The sequence below is a fragment of the Cercospora kikuchii genome (assembly GCF_019650295.1).
Source record: "Cercospora kikuchii DNA, contig_00006, whole genome shotgun sequence".
In the NCBI taxonomy this organism is placed as follows: domain Eukaryota; kingdom Fungi; phylum Ascomycota; class Dothideomycetes; order Mycosphaerellales; family Mycosphaerellaceae; genus Cercospora; species Cercospora kikuchii.
The window spans coordinates 278,656-295,225 of record NW_025408587.1 but is presented as its reverse complement, the minus strand read 5'-3'; the positions used below and the strand labels follow the sequence as shown (position 1 = coordinate 295,225).

At 52.5% G+C, this 16,570-nt stretch overlaps 6 protein-coding genes across 7 annotated transcripts; 2 read left to right on the top strand and 4 right to left on the bottom strand.

The window, feature by feature from the left end:
- Nucleotides 1-213: 213 nt before the first annotated feature.
- On the bottom strand, nucleotides 214-2,004 carry CKM354_000905500 (uncharacterized protein; the record flags this gene model as incomplete). Its single annotated transcript, XM_044804460.1, has 1 exon — nucleotides 214-2,004. One exon carries the CDS (start codon nucleotides 2,002-2,004, stop codon nucleotides 214-216), a length of 1,791 nt encoding a protein of 596 aa, XP_044660395.1.
- Nucleotides 2,005-2,587: 583 nt separating this feature from the next.
- CKM354_000905400 (IMP 5'-nucleotidase) lies at nucleotides 2,588-3,739 on the top strand (the record flags this gene model as incomplete). Its single annotated transcript, XM_044804459.1, has 2 exons — nucleotides 2,588-3,343; nucleotides 3,404-3,739. 2 exons carry the CDS (start codon nucleotides 2,588-2,590, stop codon nucleotides 3,737-3,739), a joined length of 1,092 nt encoding a protein of 363 aa, XP_044660394.1.
- Nucleotides 3,740-5,702: 1,963 nt separating this feature from the next.
- Nucleotides 5,703-6,096, bottom strand: CKM354_000905300 (uncharacterized protein; the record flags this gene model as incomplete). Its single annotated transcript, XM_044804458.1, has 2 exons — nucleotides 5,703-5,848; nucleotides 5,901-6,096. The coding sequence occupies 2 exons, from the start codon at nucleotides 6,094-6,096 to the stop codon at nucleotides 5,703-5,705; spliced, it is 342 nt and encodes a 113-aa protein (XP_044660393.1).
- A 1,143-nt stretch (nucleotides 6,097-7,239) lies between these two features.
- On the bottom strand, nucleotides 7,240-8,252 carry CKM354_000905200 (uncharacterized protein; the record flags this gene model as incomplete). The annotated part of the gene is made up of 5 exons (XM_044804457.1): nucleotides 7,240-7,644; nucleotides 7,692-7,781; nucleotides 7,834-7,990; nucleotides 8,046-8,181; nucleotides 8,237-8,252. 5 exons carry the CDS (start codon nucleotides 8,250-8,252, stop codon nucleotides 7,240-7,242), a joined length of 804 nt encoding a protein of 267 aa, XP_044660392.1.
- Nucleotides 8,253-8,617: 365 nt separating this feature from the next.
- On the top strand, nucleotides 8,618-11,698 carry CKM354_000905100 (uncharacterized protein; the record flags this gene model as incomplete). Of its 2 annotated transcripts, none has more annotated exons than XM_044804455.1 (1): nucleotides 8,618-11,698. In XM_044804455.1, one exon carries the CDS (start codon nucleotides 8,618-8,620, stop codon nucleotides 11,696-11,698), a length of 3,081 nt encoding a protein of 1,026 aa, XP_044660390.1. The 2 variants fall into 2 exon arrangements, with proteins under 2 accessions (XP_044660390.1, XP_044660391.1); XM_044804456.1 differs by having other exon boundaries at nucleotides 9,215-11,698.
- Nucleotides 11,699-13,186: 1,488 nt separating this feature from the next.
- On the bottom strand, nucleotides 13,187-15,810 carry CKM354_000905000 (uncharacterized protein; the record flags this gene model as incomplete). The annotated part of the gene is made up of 3 exons (XM_044804454.1): nucleotides 13,187-14,691; nucleotides 14,832-15,119; nucleotides 15,786-15,810. 3 exons carry the CDS (start codon nucleotides 15,808-15,810, stop codon nucleotides 13,187-13,189), a joined length of 1,818 nt encoding a protein of 605 aa, XP_044660389.1.
- Nucleotides 15,811-16,570: the final 760 nt, after the last annotated feature.

Genomic DNA, 16,570 nt, shown 5'->3' with positions numbered 1-16,570 from the left:
GATTGAGGGCCATCTTATGTTGATCCTGGCTTTCAGAATCAATGGCACGAGAATCATCCGATGTGTAGAGATTTATATAGCACAAACAGAAAACCACGACGCAGAATGACAATCGGAAGCCGATGCAGCGGGAAGAACGTTGTTTGATAAGTCGCAAAGGGGGGGAGCTGGCAGAAACTCTGATGAAGTCATGCCGTTCAAATACAAAGATATCTAATCTTTTGCAATCGCAGCGAGAGCAGTCGCAATGCTCCGGGGATCACTACCAACATCCTCAAATGTCCACTTCGCAGTCTCATTCCCGCAGCGTAGCTCCAAAGTGCCGTCGTCCGTAAGGAGTTCTATCGAGGCCGATAGCTGACCAGCAGCTCCTTTTTTGACAAGCAGTCCACTCCTAGGCTGGAATTTCCAACCCTCGCATTCAGATATAAGGTATTGAGCGACTGCATCAGTAATGTACTGATCGACGTCTTCCGTGAGGTCTCTGATATTTGTCCAGTCAAAAGTCTGTCCCTCCTTCGTGTAACTGAAGGTGTGCCACACGGTGTCCTCAGGCCTACTGCCGACAGTGAGCTTGAACGGCGGCAGTGAGGCAATCTCAATGGAAGCCGTCGCCGATGATTGTCGAAATAGAGCCTCGTAAAGGGACTCGGTAGTTATTGTGCCTTCTGTGTCGATCGGGAGTTCCACACGTGCCTTGTGCACTATGGCAGGAATTTGCGCTCTCTTCAAGAGATCCCCCACCCTGTTAGCATACGTATTGATCTGGTGGACATTGGCACTATGCCCCATGAACACCAGTATTGGCGCAAGTATTTGCAAAGGCTCTTTACGGTCTTCCTTGGGCTTCATAGGAGCGGGGACCTCAGCCTTCTGTTTGGTGCGTTTGCGATGTGCTCGTCCGAGTAGAAGTCGAGCAGTGAGTATGAGTGCATTGGCAACTTGATCTTGCGAGCCGTCACTGGCAACATCATTGCTTTCATCGAGGGACACCAGTTCGAGCTCGACTTTGACACTGCCAAGGGCATCATCATACGCGAATGTGATTGAATTGCTTTTCATCGTCACGCCCTGCCCGTACAGGGTTCGAGACTCTCGAATCATTTCGTGGTATAGTTCTTCGTCAAAGAGACTGTCCCTTGCGTGACGGACTTTCGCTTCCAGTGTTGGCTCTCGTTCTTCTGGCAAGAGTGGTAGCCTGGAAGTTCCCACAACACGATTGTCCCTCTTCAAGATTGCTCTTACCGCCTGCGGGCGGGCACCAATTCCTCGTTCAAGCGTTATATTGCCCTCGTCGTCTTGAATCAGTGCAGCAGTCGTCCGCCCTGACCTCGTGCTCCCATTGAAGCCAAAATGCACGCACATGTGCTTCTGACCGGGCATCCGACTAACATTCCAGCCTTTTGCCATGATCTCCTTGATTTGTGACCAGTACCGTGACTCCTTCCTGACATTATCCTGCAACCTCGCAGCAGCTGCAAGCAAGCTGTCGGCACTTTCACTGAGAGATTTGGCGCGTACATTGGTAGCAATGATTCTATTCTGAGCTTCGCGAGCGGGATCGGCAGGAGTACGAGCCCACACGTCTGCGCCAATGGAAGCTGTCGGCACAGTTTGCTTCGCTATCTGTGAGATAGTCGCGGCGCCTTGAGCAGGGGCGTATGTCGATTCGAGGATGGAGATGGCATCGAGGGCGATCATGATATCTTGGTGAGCCTGCCCCACGTGGGTGAGCAGCTGCTGTCGTATTCCATACAGATCTTGACGAGTAGTGGGTCTCTGATCGCCGTCTTGCGCGTCGTCCTCCTGCTCGTCGGCGCCATCATCGGTGTTGGCGCTGGAGTCAGGATTCTCCTCTGCAGCCATTTCTGTCCTCAAGCTTTCTTCGGTGATGTCGCGGAAATGGCCGCGCTCGAACTGCAGTTGCTGGAGCCGTTGCCCGAGGGTCGGTGCAGGCTCTCCGGAAGACGCCCAGGGCGTGAGGCTGGCATCGTTTGGAGCCATGGCGGCGTGGTGGGTGGTGCTGCCGATTGAGGTTGGTGTTGCGACAAGGTGGGAAGATCATATCGGCGGGAAGACGCGACGCGTGAATGCACGTCAGGGATCGGCGACAGGGATTAGAGCTAAGCGAGCGCTAAGACCAGTCGTGCATGTGCAACGGCCAGGTCCGATAGCCACTGTTGAGTTGCTGTTTCTTCCAATCTCCTCTTCCACTCTGAGTCTCTCGGTTCCAACATCCAGAAAAATCCTGGACTACGTGCAATCAGAGAAGCTTACCAAAGATGACCACTCGTTATCGTGTCGAATGTGAGCCAGCATGATTGTCAGCGTCCCAAGCACGAGCTGACACCTCACAGATGCCCTGAAGGTTCGTTTGCCAAGCGAATGCGGTATAGATGAATGATTGCTGATGCTGTATAGACGCACAGACGAGATCAGTTCGTAAGTCATAACTCTTGGAGGAAGGAGTTGAGCCTTGTCTGATCTATGTCAGATCGAATGGATCAAAGGTCTTCTCGCAGTGCCATTTGTGCTGCTCTCCCAGCCTACCAACATCCATGAAGCGGACAAACCCAGCGTGGCCAAGATGGCCAAGTCAGCCCACGAACGCTATGCTCAGATCATGAAAGATGTTGAAGACCTGCTCCAAGATCATATTGCACATCAACGGCAAGGCAACGAGAACAGATCCAAGCTCAAACTCCTCGTGCCCTCCGTCGGCACCTTCTTCACACCCCTACCTCTCCAAGATGCGTTCGACTGGCAAGATAGGAAGCGGCACATCTCCTCCCGCCGCTTCGTGGCTCCGTCTTTCAATGATGTCCGACTTGTTCTCAACACGGCTCAGGCCATGGCTCTCACGAGATCCGGCAAGCTGGAACTGGTGACATTCGACGGAGATGTTACGTTATATGATGATGGCCACAATCTATCTCCTGACAACCCAGTCATTGAACGCATTCTCGCACTCATGAGAAATGGCTCGCGAATCGGCATCGTCACGGCAGCGGGATACACAGAAGCTGAGAAATACTATCAACGTCTCTTCGGTCTTCTTGATGCTGTGGCGAATGAGAAAGGTCATCTTGATCTCAACAATCGACTTGTCGTGATGGGCGGCGAAGCTAACTTTTTGTTCCGATTTGATGCCAACGCTCCACACAAGCTTGAGCCAGTTGCAGATGCGGAATGGCGCCTGCCTGAAATGCAGACATGGACCGAGGAGAACATCGCTGCCTTGCTCGATGTTGCTGAATCAGCTTTGAAAGACTGCGTTGAAGCAATGAACATGCCAGTCCAAGTACTCCGGAAAGAACGTGCCGTGGGCATTTATCCGCCGAAGGTACCATGATGACCCAAGAATAGCACAACCTCTTCAATCTCTGCTAACATCGCAATCCAGGGCAAACTCTCCCGCGAACAGCTCGAAGAGACCGTCCTCGTCGTACAACGCATCCTCGAAATGTCACCCGCCGGCAAACGCATCCCTTTCTGCGCATTCAACGGTGGCAATGACGTCTTTGTCGACATTGGGGACAAGTCTTGGGGTGTCATGGCATGCCAGCGGTACTTTGGCGGAATTGAAGGAAGTCGTAGCTTGCACGTAGGAGACCAGTTCCTCAGTGCTGGGGCGAACGACTTCAAGGCGAGGTTGGCGAGTACGACAGCATGGATTGCGAACCCAGCCGAAACAGTGAGCTTGCTGGATGAAATCCTGGAAATGGAGAACAGCAAGTGAGTGCATTACGAATCAGTGTGATGTTGACAATGTGAGTAGTCAAACACAAGCATCACTATCCCAGGAGTAACGAACAAGTCTCTGCTCACGACGCAGTCTGTCCCAGCACCCTTTTGCCCTATCCCATTTAATGCCAAGAACCAAATTAGTCTGGCATATCGTATTCCGCATGTCAAGAAACGGGAAAGTTTGCTTCTCGATACAGGGATTTCGCTCTTCATAGCTTGCTACGCCGTAAGCTTACTAAGACGATGTATAACCATGCGGGATCTTACTCTAGAGTTGCGACTAACACATGCCACGAGAGCGTCAGACTCTATTCCAATCTGCTTGTCAGCACTCAATATCTCGTGTCAGTCGTTCGACTCAACTCTCCCGCTTGCAATGGACAACAAATCGACTCAAAGCGCCGGTGCCGTTCGTGTTCACTTCGAATGAGAATTTGTTGTATAAAGAAAGGCTGACTACGATGGCCTACTCTCTCCGGTGCTCTTACCACTTACTCGCAGAATCTGGTCGACTTACCACAGGGTCCCTCGCTCGCTATCGACATCAGACAAAATGAAGCTTTTCACCCTCTTCTCCGCTCTCACTTACGCTTCTTCCAGCTACGCAGTCTACTGCTGCCTCCCTGTTGCAGCAGAAATTCAGAATCAACTCATGTGTTCTGATGGTGCGCAGTCACAATGCGTATGTTCACACTATTTTTCTTTGGTCACTATTCATTCGTCTTGGAAAACCTTTCCAGACAATCCAGACAATGGCAATTGAAAATTTCAATCAGCTAACGTGAACGACACCGCAGTGCTCGAAAAATTCCTACAAGAGCTGTGCAAATCGTGGGACGTTTCAGCACCAATGGCATAGAGCGAGTATGAGTGATATCTCCTGTATTGGTGGAGGAGTTCTGGCTTGTGTTGTGTGAGGTCAAAACAACAGGAGGAAAGACGATGCGAGGAAAGGTGAGTCTTCTGGTATGTTCGTGGAAGTGCACACATGGTTTACATCTACAACACTCCACAGACCCCCGAATTGATAGCCTTCGATGCAGTAAGCTGACTCACTCGATACTCAGTAACCTCAGTCTGTGTAGATGCAGATACCATGCAATCTTGCAACTCATAATAGATCGTTGGAGTTCAACACAGTCACCAATTCATGACTTTTGATCCTCAATACGAGTCGACCAAGACTACCGCGCTTATGAATCGACTGGCTTTCTACTTGTATCTCCGATGCCGTCCGCTTCCATCGCAGAAACATAATCTTCAAGAAGAACGAATTGCGCACATTATAACTCCCTCTTCCTCACCCAAGGGATTCGTTCGAGATCTCTATTCTGAAGACACAAAGACGCGGTCTGTAGCAACAGCAACGCATCTCATCATGAAGCTCTACATCCTCCTCTCATCCCTCACATATGCCTCCTGCGCCTTCGCAGTCTTCTACTGCATCGACAATGCCGGGAACGAAAACGAACTTACTTGTAGTGGAGGCATGGAGCCTAAATGCGTACGTCGGATCTATCTGCTCTTAAGCACATTAACTCCAATATCCCTCGACTGCTGACAGTTGTACTCCATTTCCGTAGTGCTCCCGCAACACCTATAATACCTGCGACAGCGCACGTCGCGGTACATTCAGATCAACTTGGAGGCGTGGCAATCCTGGGACGATTCCGTGTACGGGTGGAGGGGTTTTGACTTGTGTTACGAATAATGTATAGATGTGGAGGAAAGATCTGCGTGATGAAACTCCTGGCAAGGTGTCGTGGACAGGCAAAAGATAGCGAAATGTTGTTTGATTCCTCTCCAATGGCTAGGAGAGAAGAGAAAGGTAGATAGTGAGAAGAGGGAATGAGGTATACAATTAAAACATCTGGTATCATTCAAACTTCCATTACATCAAATTTCATCTCGTAATTTCATACATTGACACTTCATCGTCGAACCAGTAAAACAGTCTACTGACGACCACTGCTAGTCCCATCCTCCGGACCAGGAAGTCCCTCCTCATCACCAGGCTCAGCGTAAGTTCCCTTCTGCTTCGCAGCGCCACGAGTGCGCGAGTCTAAGATGTTGCTCTCATCAACATCGCGGTCGTCCTTCTCTGTTGAAAGTTAGCATGGAAAGTATGTACCTGAGCGCATGCGATGAATTACCTAGCTGAGCATCAGAGTCGGCATTCTCGCCATATCCTCCCTCTTCGATAGCAGCATCGTCCTTGACGACGGGCACTCCATACTGGTTCTGGCCAGTACGGCTTGCGTAGTCGTTGTCTTGTGCGTCTCCGGCGGGGGCGTCACCGCTGATTTGGTCGTTCTGCTGCTCGTACTGGTCGTCGGCGGAGGAAGACATGTTTGGTGGTGTTTGGTTTGATGTGTTGGAGGTGTTGCTCTGAGTTGTTCTTCAGGAGTCTAGTGCTTGGAAAGATGTTCGACAAGTAGAAGAAACGTGCAGAACTTATACCTCTTTCCTCCCGGTCTCGCAGTCGACTACATGTTGTCATGGGGCTGGACGATTGGCGAGACTGCGTACGTCACAGTCGATGCAACACAGCAGAACAGTAAGGCTCATCATGTGTGAAGCGACAAAGGTGTAGTCACTCTGACATCAACTATAGCAGAGTTTCTCGACAAGTTAACGACGCAGGTACCATCCACAGACTTACAACAAGTCATGAAGCAGATCTTGCTAGATCCAGCCTCGCTGAACCATAAAAGGACCCATGAGCGTTTTCAGCCCCCGGACCTCTAAGCATCACTTCCCATTGGCACAGAGGGCTTCGCGAGCGATAGCATGCGCTGAAGAGTGTCTGAGCCGTGCATGTGCGAACGCTGGGGAGAGATGTGGTTGTCGCATGAAACGTCAATGACATGCAGGAAGCAGACTAGCGCGCCAGGAACAGAGTTCGATCGTACATGAAGCGCGCCGGGGAGACATGAACCCTGCAAGGTTAATCTGGCATTTTTGAGATCGCAACAGATCTGGCGGATCTCTGGATCTTCAGACCAATGCAAGCACTACCGTTGATGAAGAGGCTCGCGTACTGTTCGTGACGTGTATGGTCCCTGATTCGCGTCGCCCGGAGGATTGCGGTACGTCGTTATGACGGCGGCCACAGCAATACGATGAGGCCCTTCTTCTCGGAATGGCATTGATGCAATTTATTGATGCAGAGTATTCTTGCGACGCGAGCATTGGGACTGGGAGTCTTCAGGTGTTGATACTATTACACTGAATACGTACTGAAGCTGTGGGTATCTAAAACTCATGAAGCTTGAACGCGCCGAGGACGCGTTGTCGACGTTACGAAGCTCGCTGGCTTTCAAGGTTGCAATGCAGGAATGGTGTACAACTGCCGTGATACTGTGGGGGACGTGTAGTGCCTCGCTGCACTGCCGCTAACTCGTGGTGAACAGGGGCATGCCGTGTGGCCTGAAACGTTCGACGAGCGACGGTGTCCATCAATACTGGTTGGAGCGCGAGAGCAAGGCCGGTCTAGTCCTCTTCACTGGCAGCCTTCTTGCCTCTGCCCTTACGTGCCTTCGGAGCAGATTTCTTCTGAGGTGCAGGCTTCTCCTCTTCGGCAGACACGTCCTCAGCGTCGCTCGTTGGCTCAACTTTGGCAGCGGACTTGGCCTTGCGTCCCTTGGTCTTCTTTGGTGCCGGCTGCTCACTCTCCTCGGCAGACTCCTCGGCCACTTCTTTCTTGGCTGGAGCTTTCTTCTTCGACGTCTTCTTGGCTGGCGCTGGTGCTTCATCTTCCTCTTCGGCTTTGGCCTTCTTGCCGCGTGACTTCTTCGGTGCTGGCTTCGATTCGGCCTCCTCGTCTTCGTCCTCTGCATCTTTGCGGGCTCGCTTCTTGGAAGGCTTCTTCTTCTGCTTGTCGCCCTCGTCATCGTCCTGGTACAAATCAGCATGGGCAGATTTCAAAGGGTGCAAGTCCTCACGTCGTCTATGCCGAGCTCCTTCTTCTTCTTCTTGGTCAAGAACATGCCTTGGCGTGGGTTGGCTGGGTCGTAGCGATTCATCTCAATATCCTATTGCACACGTTAGTTTAATGCATCATATTTCATGTGAGAGGCTACTTGCGCCATTCCAGTCCTCGTCGTCAACGTGGCCTTGTTCCAGGGAGCGCTTGACTTTTTCTTGCGCATCTGCGGGGAGGTCGTCGTAGCCATCAACGAGGTCAAGATCTTCTCCGGCGGTCTCCCACCAATTGTGTAGCACGGTAGGCGTCACGCAGCCCCTAGTTATGTCAGTACAGAAGTACAGAAGATGAGATGCGCAAGGCTGTCGAATACCAGTGGCGCCACTTCATGGATTGGTGCTCTTGAATCTGCACGAGGACTCCCTGGCGGAGTTCCCCCTTCTGAATCTTGGATTCCGCATTCTTGCAGGAGGTGTTGGAGCATCCCGAGCGACCCGTCTTCGCAAGTTCTGTTCTGATCAGTTCGGAATTGAGTCTTTCATGGTAAAGGTGTTTTCGACGCACCGACGCGGTAGCTCATCTTTGCTGTTGTTGCTGTCTCACGCCGCCTCCGCGATCGCGTGCCGAGACGCGTCCAAGAAGCGAGTGGGCGGTGGAGGACGATGCAACTGGAATCGCGACAATTGTTTTGCGCTTGGAGCGAAGACTTCGGAAAGGGCAGTCGAAGAGACGCGGTGCTTGGAGAATGAGGAGTGTTTGTGAATTGCAACCCGCAGCAAGCAAGCATGAACAGCCAGTCCAGTCCAGTCCAGGCGACAGTTGCTTGGCACTTGCAGGGATCCGGGCGATCGCGTCGGAGTCGCGAACGTCACTCGAGACTTTTCTTCTCGCGGCATCTCTTCTTTCCTCACCTCTTTGCATCTGCACAACTATGCCACTGCGCCAATGAGAACATGGACGATCCGTAGAGCGCAGTCGATTGCCTGGACAAAGCCTCTGCGATGGACAACGCGACTCGCTGTCCGGCGAGCGCTGCATGTGGCGACTCCATCCAAGCTCGATGAGCCGTTAGGGGGGACTTCGCCACAACTACTACTGGAGCCTCTGGGGAGGCGATATCAATTATTTCGAACAATCGAGCCTCCCGGACGAGATGTCGCCTTATGGCTTCCTCTGCTCGAAGGCGCACTGCCGCCACACCTCCGTGATCCCAATGTCACTCCACCAGACATTACCCTTGGCGCTGTGGACGTGGCCCAGGTCCTGCTCGCTGCGCAATATCCACTCAATGACAGTGACAAGCCCATTGACCTCCTTTATCATCTCGGCATTGAACAAAATCGATGGACTGCCGTTGTTTGGTTGATCAAGAAGCTGATTGACAGGTTTCCGGCTGAAGACGCTGCCGAATCGCGACTTGCCGGGGTTGGAAGTATATGGCAGAAAGTGCCAAGTCTCGACGATTGCGATCAGTCGCTGGATCTGGGGGCACCAGATGTCATGATAACAGAGGAAGCATTGCGGTCTCCTCCATTGGACGAAATGCTGGACGGTCTACATCCGCTGAATCAGGATCAAAACAATTTGCTTGGTCGCGAGGTACTGGGACAAGTGTGGCGTACACTGGGCGCGATGGTCAAGGCGTGTGTTGGCAATGACATGAGACCTGAGGTGCTGGAGATCATAGCCTATTTGCATCATCGCGAGGTCATGCCGCTGGCCATCTACCAGGCAGAGCCGAATCCCGATAGGTGCGCCATTCAACAGCCGCCTCTGATCCCCTTCCTGTCTTCACGGATCCTGACCTCTCTCTCCGATGCTGCTTGGCGCGCTCATGAAAAGCTCGTGATAGAGGAGGCCAAGGCTTACGGAGCTCTATCCTCACCTCGACCAGAAATTCGCGGAAGTGTCTTCCGCGTGCATGTAGCAGGTCTTCGTGCGGAAGTGTGGATGGAACTTATACTATGGTCGTGCCTGCATGGAGGCTGGACTCGTGAAGGCGCCTTGATCCTCAGGTCGCTGCTCGCAGATCGAACCAAGTCCTGGACCCTGCTTTCCTGGACGGACTACCAGAAATCTCTTCCTGAGAACTATTCAACAGAGCCACGAGACTGGAGGTCATGGGAGTTCCTCTTCAAAACACGATCGAAGACATCAATGGATGAAGTGCAGTCGCCAAAGCCTTCTGTAGCTCGCACGATCAGCAGCGAAGTAGTCCATGCTTATGTTGACGCACTGTCTTGCGATGTCAACATTGGCGTTGGGACTCGAGGGACTGACATCCAAGTGGTGATGAACTGTCTGCATACCATGAGACGTTCCTTGATGGAACAAAAGCAAAGTCTCAGCTTTGGCACATGGGCCGGGATTAGCTTACGACTTCTCGACACCCGCAGTGCTGCACCAGAGACAGACAGTAATCTTGCTCAAAGAGTGGTCGCTTTGACTTCTGGTTTTGGAAGTGACCTTGACACGAGCAACAATCAAGACCTGCCAGCGTATGTCAAAGATGGCACCACAGCCATGCAAGGAATTTTACATCGCGCGCTTTACGGTCAAGTTTCTTCTGGATCATTCGAAGGCAGCTTGGAAGTATTCAATCGGATTCAGTACCGGGCAGATCAGGATAAATTCAGGGCTGTGGGGTCATTCTTCGGCAGGCTGAACCAGCGAGGAAACGTGAAGAAGGCGGCGAACTCGGTCTTTCGTGCTGTGAGTTCCCTAGGCATGTTCACAAGCAACCTTCCCACTATTGAATACCCAGGGTTCCACACTCAGATTCCAATCACGACGTTGGCGCTTTTGCTGGACCAGGTCACGGAAGCGAGAGCTTTCGAGTTCGGCCGCTGGCTGATTTACAGCAGAGACGTAGATGGCCCAGTAATACCAAGGTCCTCCTACGACGACCCAAACTTGCAGCCAGCTCTGATCCGGTTCGCTGCTGCCAGTAATGACAAAGCTCTCTTGTCCCTTTTCAAGGACAGCCGCCTTTCCCGAGCATCCCTGGAGTCGGTTCTGATCAGTCAGATTCAGGCGCTTCGGTGGGATGCTGCGCAGGAAGCATTGGACTACCTCTCCAACACCCCAGGCCCAGGCCTTGCTAGTCAGCCTCTGGCCGTTGCAATACGGACTATGCTTGGACAGATCACCGACGTTAAAGGCGAACAGAGCGATACATCCACAAACCTATCTCGAGCGCAATCATTTGTCAGGACCATCGCCAGGCGCCAACGCAAACTTCGAACAGACGCCAGTGTGTCATTGCTGGCTGTGCTAGCAGCGATCAACAAACGCTGGTTCGATTTTGCGTTCCCTCTGTGCCCAAAGAAATCCAACTACCCGCTTCAACTTGACACCAGCAAATTCAATATGTTACTCGAGGGCGTAGTTGCCGCACATGGCAGCGTTGCTGGTCGTCGTTTGCTCGGTATATTCTGGCCGCACTCCGCACGACGCGCACATGATGCTGCTTTCAACATGGTTCGTAGTAGCGCAATGCGCAAAAGGATGCCACGCATGCGAGCCAGAGCTCTCAATAGCTTAAAGCGGCAGAGAATTGTGATCTCTTCGCCTAGGCCAGGCGACAGGAGCAGATTGGTTCTTTACGGGGCGATATTTCCCGATGTCAACACGATACTTGTTATACTTCGCAAGGCGCTCGAAGAAGTGAAGGCGTCACCACATCCTCCGAGCTTGGACAATCAGCAACTCGTCGCACAAGCCCCAGTCAAGGACGGTGCTGGTGAGGAACTAGATCTCTCACCGCGTGGCATTGTTGCTTGGGCGGTGCGAAGACTTGCTGAACTTCCATACGTGCAGCGTAATATCGTTAAACAGCTGGACGTGTTCCTGAAGGAACAGGGCATGAACGACCTCCGCAAGGACCTTCCCGCGATTTATGAAGATGTAGAGGCGGAGCTTCTGGACAACTTTGCCGATGATGAGATGCATGCAACTCCACAACAAGCGGAACAGCATGAACAGCAAGCAAAGCATGCTGACAGCACATTGCGCGATGCAAGTTGAGAAACTACATGAAGTTTCACGTTGGCCATCAAGGTGCATGCCTGCTTTCAAGCGCGCGAGAACCGGAGCAGTCTCGTGAATCCTCTCGCATCCTACCACATTGATCGTACCATCTTAAGTGGTATGCTGCCAGACTCACAGGCGACTCGTGCCCAGCATCCAACAGAGTCAGTCCGCGCAGGACTGTGGGCGCGGCACGCGGCCAAGCAGCATTCACCTTTCCCAGGAATGCCGTACCGGAAAGCAGAATAGCACGACTTCGAACCATGGCCCATCATCGCTGCTTGTGGCAGGGAAGCCAGTTCTCATGACCAGAGCCAATGTCCTGGCTGATTGCAAATCCTCTTTCGGACAGCGCTGAGCCCAACCAGAGAATTCGGCGCAAGCCACCTCAAAAGTAGCTGTACATACCTCCGCTGCAAAGGTGGCGTTCGAAGCAATAGGTGGAACAGCGCCAGTGATAATAGAAGGAACATGGAATCAGAACAAATGGCAGGAAGAAAAGGGAATCAAAAGCGAGCTGAACAGCAAACATGTAGAACTTCACACATTTCCGCTTTTACATAATTATAGATCCATTTAATGAACATATCTGTGTACCTGTGTCCCAAGTACTTCAACTATCACCTCCTTTGTCTCAAATCGCATCTGCTGTTTTGTCACATTCTCCAGGAAAGAAAAACATCTCGCAAGAATTGAGCCGCTGTACAAGCGTGCGCGGCACAACACCAATCAACGACCACCTTTTGAAATGACTACTCTCCTGGTGAAGTCAGATTATTTCTTTCACGGCACGCCTCAAGTCCTTGGATAAGGAAAACATCCATTGGCAGTAGGGTTTACTTCATGCACAGACAGACGCGAAGTGAACGGGCGATTCCTCATAAGCTGGAATTGAGTAAGGCGGGAAAAAGGATGGGATTTCTACGAAGACTTTGGAAGACCAAGCCCTCAGTGGTATCGAACAAGGCGACGAAGACATGAAGAGCACGAGATCCTAGTCTCGAAGGCGCGGGAATTGATGTGAAAGCCATTTTTCGAATTGAAGTCATTGTCTGTCCCTGTCTGTCTGCGCTACTTCGCCAACTCGACCCATGAAAGGGGAGTCAAAGCTACTGTAGTACAAATTCAGACCAACATCCATCTTTCTGGACAGATCCACTTCCCCAAAGACCAACAATCGCCGATAACAGCCAGCTTTCCAGCAATGAGCCAACATCACCCTCACGGGGAGTCAAAGCTCATGCATAAAAAGCGGCGCGTACATCAGGCCCAATCGTCGTTCCGAAGAGTGGTCAATCCATCATCTCCCATGCCCGAACGTCCCAGGCGCCTTCCTTCCCTATCATTATCCTCCTCAGTGTACTGTTCCCTCCACTCTCCACGTACCCAAAACCTCTTCGGAAAAAGCAAAAAACGCCAGCCATGCCATGCGAGAAAACAAGCGCAGACCCCAGAACTACCTCGTCGTCGTCTCAGAAGGCGTCTTTACACGCCATTCGTCATCACCAAATCCTCTTCACTAGCGGGTGCAGTGATGATGCTGAACTGGCCACCAGTAGTAGCTCCATTCAACAACTTCTCTCGCACAGCTGTGTTGTCGATCAACTTGGCGACAGGGACATCATCATCTGTTCCTTGACCGGTTTGGTAGTTCGCTGAGAAGCCCCATGAGTATGCCTGACCTTCCTTTGTGATGACAATGTTGTGATCGGAAGCAGCAGATACGTGAACGACTTCTCCTTGGATGGTCGGGATCTTTTGTGGTTGGGCAAGGATTCGCGGACGGCCGGAGTCGTCTTTGATTGTCGCCTCTGCAGGGAGCTTAGCGAGGTCGTCTTCTGAGATACCAGTTTGCGCGCCATCGATACGGCCCCAGATGAGACACGCTCCATCCTCGGTTGCGGCAAGACTATGGTGGCCTCCGCCTTTGATGCTTGTGACTTTCTTGCCCTTGAGTGCGGCGACAATTCGAGGATTCATGATAACTGCATCGTCTTGTCCGGCATTGTCCATGATACCTGTCTCGCCGAAGTTGTTCAAGCCCCAGGCGTAGATGTCGCCCGTCTTTGCAATGGCGAAGCTGTGGTATGCACCGGTCTGGATGGATATGATGCCTTTCTTAGGACCCTTGGGCAGTCCAAACTCGCGTGGGAAAAGCGCTTCGGTCTTCGTTCGCTCAACAATGCGGCGGCCCAGCTGATTCTGCTGCCCTGACCCCCAAGCAAAGACAGCTCCTTTAGTGTCCATGGCCAGGGCGTGGTTGGCTCCAGCCTTGATGCTGGTGATGTTCTTCAGTCCCGGGATGAGAACGGGGCGTGTAGCGACTTTGACCTCCTGAGTAAAGCCGAAAATGCCATCGTTGCTGCGGAACGTGCCCCAGCCATACACCTTGCCATCGTCTGTGAGAACGAATGATGTGGAGTCGCCAGCTGCCACTTCAACGAAGCGCGTGCCCTCTGCGACCTCCGTCTGCGACCAATCCACCTCCCCTGGCAGCGACTCTTTCGGGTTCAGCCCATTGTCATCGCCTTCCTCGGAATCACTGTCCGAACCCGCGTCGTCCATGTCTTTGAGTCCGCCGTCCCAGGTGGTATCTCTTCCGAGAGTGCCCTGATCGTTGACGCCCCATGTCAGAATCTTGTTGTCATGTGTGAGAGCAATGGCGTGCATTCCACCAGCCTCGATCTGCACCACTCCGACTTTGCTTGCTGATAGCTCTGGGTTCAGACGTGGCCTCTTCACGTCGATGCTCTTCTTCGCCGTGCCCAGGCCCAGCTCGCCGGCTGTACCTTCGCCAAACACGTACACATTCAGCTTTTGCGTGGGCGCGTCTTTGAGGACAGGTCCTTTGGTCAGAACCTTGACCTTCTTGGCTGGGGCGGCGGCGCTGTCATCGTCGGCGGCTTTGCGCTTGCGCGTCGTCTTTGTGGGCGCTTCGGTCGTGTCCTCGACTTTAGCCTTCTTCGTGGTAGTTGTCTTCTTTGTGGTAGCTGTAGCTGCATGTAAGTAACCGTACACATCTATGAAGCACAGCGGTGAGGACTCGGAAACACGCGTCATGTTTGCTGTTTGGCGGCGCGCTTTTTTCTGCCTTCCATGCAGTCCCCATATATGCTGGAAATGAACTTACTCTTGCCCTTTGTGGCAGTCTTCTTTGTCTCAGCCTCGCTATCTGTTTCAGTGGCCTTCTGTCCACGTCCCTTCGTGGTACCGTTTGTCTTGGCCTTAGCGGCTGCTGTCTTGCCTTTTGGAACCGGCGCGGCTTTCACGATCTTGGCCTTGGTGTTGGCCTTTGGTTTCGTTGTCGTCGCGTCCGTGTCTTTGGGCGCGGCGGTGCGTGCGGAGGCGCGTTTCGGAGGCATCGTGTTTGGCTCTTCCGACGCGGGCTTTTTCGTCTTGATGTACTTGATCTGCGCCACTATTGCTGAGTGTCAGTGACGGGGAGCAAAGGCAGAGGAAGGTGTGGTGGTTGCGCCGACGAACTTTTAATGGGCTGAGGAATGTGAAAGCGCTGCTGCGGCTACGCCACGTGCAATTTTCACTCCAGTCGCGTGTCGAAGATGATGCTATACGCTTTCTAGATATGCGCGTGTCGAAAATCAAAGTGCGCGGGTGGTGATTGCGGCAATGTCACGGTTGTGTTGATGAATCCAAAAAGTGTCTGTGTGCACAGCTCGCGTCGAGATGATCACATCCTGGGAGAGCTTCGGAGCTCCGGGAGTGCTCCGGCTGCCTGCATCTACACAAGAGCAGGAATTCAAGCACCAAAATGCCAATCCTCCCTCCACAGACACAGCAGCCTGCCGTGAATACATCGGCTCTCTGCAGCGACACCGGCCTGCCACTTCAGCCTCGCCTACGGCGCCTCCTATCAACATGTTGTCTCATCGTGCAGCAGAGAGCATGCCCAGCATCAAGAAACACTCGGCAGCAAGAAGATGCCAGTACATCTGTGGTGGCGGCAACATGGCTTATGGATACTGAAGAGCGTGATTGTGATACGGATGTGAGACACTTGCTGTCTATCAGGCAGTCTGGCCGCGGCCGTGTTGTCCTCGTACTGTGACGCGTCCACCAGGCTTACGCTGCTTCGAGGAACCAGGGCGCATTCTCTCGCTCTGCTCTCAGGCCACAACGAACCAACGACGCTGTTCTCCCGGGCCAGCGCTCAATTGAAAGACCTCTTCAGAGCTACCGGTTGTTGACAGGCTGTAGGCTGCTACGGGCCCTTGCGGCCTGAGGGCCGGCACTGAAGGCTGAGGTAGTATCGCATGATCATTTGCAACCAACCTTCTCCGCCGTATTCACTCGATCAATGAGCTTTGCTTCAGGCTTTTCTGGAGGAGACAGTGACGAGAACTCCGCATCAAGCATGTCGCCAAGAAATATAGAGTCGTAGATCACGGAGGATCTAGCAACATTCGCACTGCACGCACACAACACGGACTAACTCGTGCCAGCACAGCGACATCGCCACGACCGCGGGGGAATATCCCTCATATGGGACTACTAAACGAGGTGTGTATGCTTCGAACATACGTTAATCACGTTGAGCCTTCGTCTTGTCCAAAGCCAACTTATAGCCTGAAGCGGTACGATCTGGCTCAGGCACGTCAGGTTGAGGAGGGGTCGTGGGGCTTAATACTGATCGACAAGGATGGATAAATTCACCTGCAGGTACCGCAATGCGCTATCGAATTACTCCGCGTAGGCACAAGAACTTCCTCCAATGACCAGACCTGCCCTCAACATAGTCAATCTCGCGGTCCACAAATTGGTCAAGATGCTGCAAGCATACCAAGTCGAACGGCAAAACATGGCATCATCGTGGAACCATAGAGCGTGTTCAATTGTTCCTGCCAAGTGCTA